General features: G+C 38.4%; 1 protein-coding gene and 1 long non-coding RNA gene across 4 annotated transcripts; one reads left to right on the forward strand and one right to left on the reverse strand.

The window, feature by feature from the left end:
• The first annotated feature begins 1,697 nt into the window (after positions 1-1,697).
• Positions 1,698-7,391, forward strand: LOC117866303 (uncharacterized). Of its 3 annotated transcripts, XR_004642834.2 has the most exons (3): positions 1,907-2,122; positions 2,301-2,397; positions 2,507-7,391. It is a non-coding gene; the product is annotated as an uncharacterized lncRNA (long non-coding RNA). The 3 variants fall into 3 exon arrangements; XR_004642833.2 differs by having other exon boundaries at positions 1,698-2,397; XR_011896288.1 differs by lacking the exon at positions 2,301-2,397 and having other exon boundaries at positions 1,698-2,122.
• Positions 7,392-7,485: 94 nt separating this feature from the next.
• LOC140220172 (uncharacterized) lies at positions 7,486-8,776 on the reverse strand. The gene is made up of 2 exons (XM_072290195.1): positions 8,426-8,776; positions 7,486-8,062 (listed from the first exon to the last, which is right to left on the reverse strand). Exons 1-2 carry the CDS (start codon positions 8,502-8,504, stop codon positions 7,653-7,655), a joined length of 489 nt encoding a protein of 162 aa, XP_072146296.1. The 5' UTR covers positions 8,505-8,776; the 3' UTR covers positions 7,486-7,652.
• Between the last annotated feature and the right edge of the window lie 611 nt (positions 8,777-9,387).

Raw genomic sequence — 9,387 nt, forward strand, 5'->3', positions numbered from 1 at the left:
AGTACACATTTTATTTTGTAATAATTATATTCTTTTAAAACTGGGAATAAACCTAGCCATTGGATTGCAGTTTCTTCGGAAGCCAACCTTTGATGAACCCTTTGTACGTTCGTCATTGCAGTGGCGGCAGATGCCCAACGTGTACTTGTGTTTGGTTACATGTCTCACATTGAATGTTTAGATACTAATTAGAGGTATTAAATATAATAAATGAAGACTAATTCGCGAGATAAATCTATTAAGCCTAATAAATTCAAGATTAGCGCATATTTATTGTAGGTTCGTTCTTCTTACAGTCACGGCAGGATCTTTTAGTGCAACTCCCTTCTAAAAAGCAAGGTGTGTGATGATTTTCATCCATGGATCCAAATAATATACTCCATCTGTTTGAAATTGTAAATAGTTTTGGATTTTCTACATACATGATTTTTGCTATACATTGATACTTAGTAAAATATATTTATCTAAAAAATCAAAATTATCTAAATTTGAAACGGATGGAGTACCTTTTTACAAGACTGTGGATGCAATGTGCACCTTTCCAATTTTTCATGTAATACGTGTCACTACAAGATATCTAAGTAATATGTCCAAGGATCCAATAAAGTTAATATTTTCTAGATAGAAAAAGGATTCTGCCACCTTTATTTTTCTAAGATACCATTTTGTGCTGGATGACTGATTTGACAAACTTTATAAAACTTCACATAATACATATGTTGAAATTAAAAGCTTAGGATAAGATATTCAACAGATTTATTCAGTTTTTAAAGTTTATCAACTATTAAATATTTGCATTACAGGTTTTTTTGCAACTATTTACCATTGCTGCGTGTATCACGATTCCAAACTGATGCATACGTGAGTGATCTATAGCCTGATATTTATATTTAAAGAAACAAAAGAAAGAAGAAAAGAGAATAAAGGAAAGAGAAGGGGCTAGGACTAGGCTCCCATTTTAATGTCCACCCGAGCCCCATTAACCAAGGTAAAAGAGTGCAAAATTTGCTACCATGCCACTAAAATTGAATTGTTTTGCTTACTTGCCACCAAAAGTTTTGCCATAGCTTTGGTATTAGCTTCCCTAGAGTAGTTTGTCGATGTCATTATGCACGCACCTACCATTAAAAAAATAATATCAAAATAAATTTAGGAAAATATTGCACCTGTACCAAGTTGGGAACTCGAACTTGGTGGGACAATTTCACTACAGTGAAACTAATTAATTAATTGAGCTACACTGGCACCTTTGTTGAAAACGTAATTTCCTCACATATGCATTAGTTTGGAATCGTGATATATCTATCTGTAGATAAATACTTGTGTATCCAACAAAACAATAGTTTCCTTTTGCCTCTAATATTGTTTGTTTTCAGTGGTTTGACTCTCCAAAATTAATCTTTCACGTAAATCCCCTACTACAAAAACACTCATATTTGACTAAGAATTAGTTAAACTATATGCATGTTTAGTATCTAAAGTTGTAGCCATTAATATTTCATAGATCTTCAATGTAGATTTTGTAACAATTGATAATGTATTATAAGAGAAATTAATAGTTAATTTTTTCAAAAAAATTTCTTGAAATGCTAATACGTCTTATATAGAGAAAAATGTGGGAGTATATATGAACAAATACGATAATGGGAGCATAAATGAATGCATGATAATTGGTCATGAAAGGAGATTAAAAGAAACTTTCGAATACAACATTTTCAAGAACCAAAACACTATTACGACAGATATGCAAAGTACACCTAGTGTCATTTTAAATCTCGGAGGTCGGAGCCGGTACTTCCACTGCATTTTACTAGGAGTACCAGCAGTACAGCAAACTCAAGTACAAATGTACTACCCCCATTATATTTTTGTTCAATACAGGAGTTAAATTAACCTTCCCTCCCTTCTCTCTCCATAAAGCCGCCACCACCGCTCACACTAGCCATAGCTAGCCATAGCAGCTCCAGTTGAAGCGGCGAAAGACTAGTCTCCATCTCCTCCCTCCACCCTCTCTCTAACCTTGTGCCTGGGAACCGAACAGCCCCGTAGATTTTTCTGAAGCATCCCACCTGACATCCACGGTTGGAGGGGATTTCTTCTCCTTTCAGCCTCCTCATCTCAGGTGATACCTCCCGCCTGCTAGTCTCCTGATCTGCAATAATACATCTGAACTATTTCTTGATTCTTGGGTGGCGATTTTTTCCTCTTTGTATCTGTTATTGGTCTCTGAATCCGGATGTATTCTTGCTTCTTTCTGGTTGCCTCGTATTCTCTGATTTTGTTTTCGTTTTCCCTTCCAGCTAAAAGAAATCTTGGATCTTGCTTTTCTATTCTGTCCATCGTCATTCGCTCATGTAATATCATATCCTTCAGGCTCCAAGAAGCCGCCATCAACATGTACATAGATATCTCAACCATGCGATTAAGATTTTGCTATTCTTCATTCCATTGTCTCTTGTGGATAGATTCTTCCTCTTATGGCTTCTGCTTTGTGTTTCTTGTGCAGGCGGAAACTTGGGTCCGGCTAGCTTGGTCCTGGCCGGCGGTGACAACGAGAGAGAGCACGCCGGTGCGGCCGTCACGGTGAGGTGGCCCGTGGCGGCGTACTTGCGTGCTCCCTCCCGTTGTCACCGACTCACTGTCACACATTACAGTATACTTATTAATTAGCTTCTATATGCTTCGTCATCACTTTTCCCTATCACAAATGTTCCTCCTTAAGTTAGGACCTCAAATTTTCAGTGGAAACTGCAGTTAATTACAGATACTAGATGATGCATTCCTCAATAGTAGTAATGCAGCATTATGCATAAATCGACCTCGCTAGACGAACAATGCTTATTAAAAATTCTACTATTGCGTGTGTGAATGTGCGCATTTGTGCTAGTCATGCACTGAGAACAACAAATTGTGTAATTTGATTTCTGGTTTAGATGCTTGCTTTGTTCGTCTACAGCAGGATTAGAGTGCTTGTACCAATTTAGTAGGTTCTTTCATTGCACACTCTAGTTTTGGTAGATTATTGCTTGTCAGATGATTTTGGAATAATTTCAATCTGAAGAGAATATAATTGGTACCTGTACTATGTCTTCAATCAAATTAGGAGTAGGCTATATATATACACAATCCGTTAGTTGATACCTCCGTTTACAATTATAGATATTAGTTCTAGTATTTGATAAATGTCAGGACCACATGAAATTAAGATACATCTGCACTTCAAATTACTCCACTCTGCTATTTTGCTAAATAACTGCGCGCATGCTCCATCAAATTCTATCACTAACTAGTTCTTGAAATGCAATGTACCAGTATTTTGTATTTGCTGCTTCTTTTACCATTCTTGATAAAACTTTTTGTATTACAGTTTGTTTTGCTCATTTATATTGTATTGTCACAGTTTGAAATGCATCGATACAGAATCTGTTACCTCCGTTAAATTTTTCTTGTGGTTTTGGACATAAAGACTGTTGCGAAAAAATAAACATATTTAGTTAGTCGATGGTATACAAGTTGAGCCTCAACTAAACTCTAAGAGGTAGCCAAGTTGAGCCTCAACTAGACTATAAATGACAGCCTCTCTTGATGGCAAAAAGAATAGTTAGATGATGGTAGTCCATTGCTGCTTAGTTAATTATTGTGATCAGTGTTTCAAATCGCTAGGCACTAATTTGGGGATGGGGGTTGACTGGGCAATGCCTAGGCGGCCAAGCTAAAACTAGAAAGTAACTAGGCAATGGAAGGAATGGAAAGGCTTGTCCAATCGATGGAAGGGGAGGAAGAGGAGGGCATCCTAAACATTGTCAGCAGTGGTCGCTGGCCCCTGCCTTTGCTTTTGGAAAGGCAGGCGTTGTTGTGAATGTTGACAGAGGTGGTGGGAGGGAGATGATGGACAAAGTCACAACGGGATTTGTGATCCAATATTCTAACCCTTAATAATGTAATGATGCTGTACTTGAGTTTTGTTCTGCCAATAAAGAAACAAGCAAGAAGAAACCATGAAATCTTTATCGCACTAGCATGAAGTTAGTTTTGATTATAGGCTAACTGATTTTTGCTGTATTGATGTGCATACTAAACAGTATGGTATAATCTTCACACTTGTGACTTGTGGCTATTTAACAGTCCTTTGGACTAAGGGGATAAGGACAAGTAAACATAGATGTATATAGGAATTGATTCCATACATAGGAATAAGGTTGTCTGATCATGCAATATTATTGGCCCCGGTGGCCAACATACAGTTGACTGATCATGCAATGCCTAAGGTTGACTAACATCTATATTAAGGGCATCAAATTGTTCGAGTTTATATTGACTGATCATAGAATAGATATTGGATTTTTTTAAAGGAAGAATAAATAGCATGTGCAAATATAAAATTTATTGAATCGATGGAAAGAGTCAAATGGGAACTGCCTTACTCTAGGAAGCTGAGATCTAGAGATATTGGGCATTACGTAAGTATCTAAAGAAACTGACCAATCCAGTGTTGTGTTTTAGTTTTAGTAAGTGCTGGTTCTGTCGTTTTCCCTTACCAATGAAGCAGTTGTTTCCTTTTCTCAATTTATATTCCAGCTATGTTTGCATCATGCCTACATTCAAGTGGTTTTCAAGATCTTCCCTTTCTTTTGTATGACTCTGCTTTCCTGTGAGTTGAGTTATTACCACCTTTTATCATGTGTATAAATCTCTTTCATACTGTTTTTTTCTTGACAGTGACATCCATATGGTTATTACCATGCATTGTCATTGTTACATTCCACTCTTTTCTTGCATTCTCTTTATTTCACCCTTGCTTCCTATTATGTTGCTGCTGGCAAAAACAAACTGAGTAGCATTCATTAGAAAAAGGCATCGGGGCGCTAGACTAGTTTCAAATTTTCCGTTTTTACATTATTTTCAATTAAACCACATGGTCTCAGTTTGATTTTTTTATTTTGCACGAGATGCTTCCTCTCATTCTTTTTTCTTCTCATGTTTTTAAATTTTATCATTTTTCTTGGATATTGGTCAAATTATTTACTATTTTTAATTTATACATCAGTTGCAATTGTTTTTGTGTGAACATGGTGCGATAGTAGATAATTTGATATAAGCAATGGCTGGACAGAAAAAATTCCAAAATGAAGAATCCCACACGACCGCTGTGATTTTTGTTGTATTCTTGATCCTACCATGTACCATAGCCTGATTATTATTGCCTAACATTTTGTTCTGTTCCAATTTTAGCAATGTTAATTGTGTATATTGGCAATGCCATTGCTATTGGCAAGTGCATTGTAAGCTTGTTAGAACGCAAAGATGCTTGTTATAGAATGCAAAGATACGTAGTTCTCCTGTGCAGTCTAAAAAAGACAATGCCATTGTATTCTTTTACTTGAAAAGGCATTGTTTAGCATGCCTCTGTTTAGTCTAGTGGATTATGGCGATGTTTTTCAGTAACAATCTTACCCTCCCAAGATAATTTTGCATGTTTAATCATGTAATTTTGTATCTTTACTTTTTCCTTAAAATTTCCATCTTTCTGCATATATAGCATAATGAATTTTCGTCCTGTACTAAAAACTGCATTATTTCATTGCTTGTTTTGCTGTCTGTGTTTGATCTTGTGCCATGCAGGCTTGCTTGGAGGGACCAGAGTCTAATAAAAAAACGTGGCACTGCAATAATGTCCTCGACAATAATATTCCTTATGTCAATCTCTATTTTTGATTGCCGCGTGCTTCCTCTTTTCGGAAATTAAGCCAAACCTTTTTAATTTTGACCGTAAATATTTAAGATTTTTATATGGATTGACAATGGCATTATTAGGTTCATCATGAAAAACACTTTCGTAGTATGTAACTCTTTTATTTAGATAATATATTTTTATAGATACTGTGGTTAAAGTGACACCTTGTAGACCATGGCAATGCCCTAATAGACTTATATTTCCAATGGGAGGTAGCACTGATTTTCGGTACCTCCTAAAGTTATATCAGTCCGGGGTTGTATGTGTACACCAAAGAATACCTAATGGCAACTTTAACTAATGGTGTAATATCAATGGATGGTATGTTGCACAAATTGTTCTAATGATTTATCTTGAATCCATGGTCGCATATATGGGCCTGTTTGGTAGAGCTCCCAGCTTCTCGGCTGAACCCAGGAGGAGTTTGCCAAACAGTTTCTCGGCTGAACCCAGGAGGAGTTTTGCCAAATAGTTTTTCAGGATTTTAGGAAGAAGCGAAAGTGATTCTCTGATTCTCTGATTTGTGAAGTGATTCTCTAAAATAAACTAAGTAAAATAAACTAAGTAATTGGGAGTTGAAAAAGTAACATTTCTACATAAAATTAATCATACATAATAATTGAGAATCACTTTTAGACAAATCATTTCTCTTCCAAGAATCAGCTTCCACTGAGAATCAGGAGTAGGTGGAGCTTACTAAACAGGTTCTAAGCTGCTCCTGAATGTATGTTACATTGAGGCATTAACATTTTCTTGCCGATGCTAAACTTATGCATTTTGGTCAATACAAATAAGAGCAAGTCTTTCGGAGTGTTTGTATCCCAGTCTTCTTTGCCTACATATTTACTTGATAAATCAGGGTCAACAAAACCTTGTGATTGGTCTTCGGATACATTTAATAGGCATCCTTGCAGATGAAATTCTTTACAATTCCGTGTATTTTGTTCAATCTTAATTGAGTTGCACAATGCTTTTAATGCATTGCCCGATAGAAGGCATGCTTGTCAGTTTGGCTGAAACATTGCCTGCAAACTGCTGACTGTTCATATTATTGGCTGAAAACTTTTGACCCTTGAAATCATTCAGCAATACAAGGCGTCGATCCCGGTGGCACACGTGCTGGCGTGCATACATGGTCACTAGAATTGTCCAAAGATGAGTGAACTAACAGTATGCCAATGGTGGCTTCAGCCGAGCAGTAGCAGAGAATGTCAGCTCCTACATGAGTGAGAAATAAGTTAACTGTCTTTAGAAGGGTAGGAGGGTCACATTGGATGTTCGGACGCTAATTAGAAGGATCAAACATGAGCTAATTATAAAACTAACTGCAGAGCTCCTATACTAATTCGCGAGATGAATCTATTAAACATAATTAATCTATCATTAGCAAATGGTTACTGTAGCACTACATTGTCAAATCATAGACTAATTAGGTTTAATAGATTCGTCTCGCGAATTAGACTTCATCTGTGCAATTAGTTTTGTAATTAGATTATATTTAAATACTTCTAATTAGTATCTAAACATCCGATGTGATGTTCTAAAGTTTAGGACGCAGGATCCAAACATACCCGCATTTGTTGTTGCATATGATCGCTGCACTGCTGTTTGTACCATTCCTCTGACACTGATCAATGTATGGCCTCTTGCTCTCATCTGTACGTGGTGTGCAACATTAGTGGATTAGGTATCTGGTGGCAACTGTCAGAAGACTGCACCTGTCTTGTTTCTCTTGGATGATACTAGTAATATTTACCAAAATGGAAATAACCTTCAGCTCCATTTCAAAAACCGCAAGGCACAGGACAAAACAGTATTTTTCCCAAAAGCAAAAGCATGAACAAAAACAAGAAGAAAACAAGAGCCTTATCCATGATCACAAACACTATGTGCGTCCTATTATATATAAAAATCAAAATTAATCACGGGAGGCTGCTCTGTCTAACACCCCATCGTGCTCCTTGCTGGGAGTAGCAGCGAGCTTGGCCATGGCGAGCTCGAACTGCTCGAGGGTGGTGAGGTTGGAGAGGGAGAGCAGCTCCCTGGCCCCCTCCAGCCCCCTCAGGCTGGAGGACACGCTGGTGGACCCGTCAAGGCCGATGTGCGCCACGTGCTGCACATCTGTGGGGAACCCGATTTCGATGCCGCCATCCATGTCATCGTCGTCCTCGTCCTCCTCCTTGTATATCTCGAAGATGTGGGAAAGGCTCTTGAAGCTCTTGATGAGCTTTCTGATCCCCGCCAGGAAATCCCGCTCCCGCCTCGCTGCTTGCCTCCGCTGCTCCTCTTGGTCGGCATTCCCGGCATCACCAATTGCCACTTCCTCACCTGTCAAGAAGTAAATGGGTGAAGCCAATATAAACCAATTTAAATAGAAAGATACATAGCTGTATTAACTACTACTGATGTAATCAACATTCTTCACTTTGTATTGTCAACAACCATCCAGCGTTACAAAATTTTACAGATCAAAGCTTTGTCCATAAAGAGATATGATCTTTTTTTTTTCAACCATGTACTCCCTCCAGTCATGAAAACGTGATGATGTTAGGACAAGATGGTTAGTTCAATTTTGCAGTAATCATCTTGTCCTAACGTTATGTTTCTATTACGGGAGTAAGAATTAAGAAGGTATGATGCAGGATTCACGATCCACAGTTCTATACATGTGCAAGAAGAGCATGAACTTACTTGGAACTGGAGCATCATGGCTTGTTGCAGCTTGTGTTCCCAGTTCCTTGGGCTGTTGATGCTCACTGATCGGTGTCATGCTTGCAGCTGATGGCGAGGCAGGGAGCAAGTGTTGTGACTACTGTGAGTAGTGCCTGGGTTTGGTCGGTCAGTGTTATATATGTAGTGTGAGAGAGAGGATGAGAAAGGGAGAGAGGTGTGGAGTGCACGGGAAGGCAGTCAAAGAATGGAGGTGGTTATGGTGGTTATACGGATGGAGGAGATGGAGGTAGCTGCGGCCATCAGTTCGTTGGTTATGACGGCCGGCTGCACCCTTGCCGTCCTCGCAAGTCTCTGCTCGGCGCCCAGTACACGGATGAACACCTGTAGCGTCAAACTGTGTGATCTTTGGTTCACTGTTCCTATCACAAAACTTTAACCAAAATTGTGCTAGCTACCACCTTAGGCCCTTGAAATGCTTCAAATTCATTTTGGTTTTCAGCGCGATATCAGAAGAAACATTTCTCAAAAAGGCGCACAAATTATAAAATTTGGTAGCAAATTCTCTTTCCCAAGGGTGCATCACATTCACACGTCAGAATTCGCGCGCGCCATGGATGTTTTGTGTCCCGATATGGGCCACTGAGCTTCAAAAGATTCATTCTTCCTTCAACAGTTAGTTAGGTCGATCCATGTGGTTTCTTCTAACTAGATTTCAGGTGGCACACCAGCCAAAGAGGAGATTATGATTTTGTTTTCAAGAAAAAATTAGTTACAATCAGTACTCGATTGCCTTGGCAGTTAAGCTAAGCTCATGACGATGTGGTATGATCAATCCTTGTTCATTTCCTACAATTTGTTTATCAGTGTGACACTCCATAGCGACTGGAAACAAATGTTTGCCTACTAAGGTACATTGAGTGGCATCCTTATATTTTGCAGAATCCAATGAAATGTTTCAATCAAGTATCTCTCGGTTGGTC

Source organism: Setaria viridis, chromosome 8 (genome assembly GCF_005286985.2).
Source record: "Setaria viridis chromosome 8, Setaria_viridis_v4.0, whole genome shotgun sequence".
Lineage (NCBI taxonomy): Eukaryota > Viridiplantae > Streptophyta > Magnoliopsida > Poales > Poaceae > Setaria > Setaria viridis.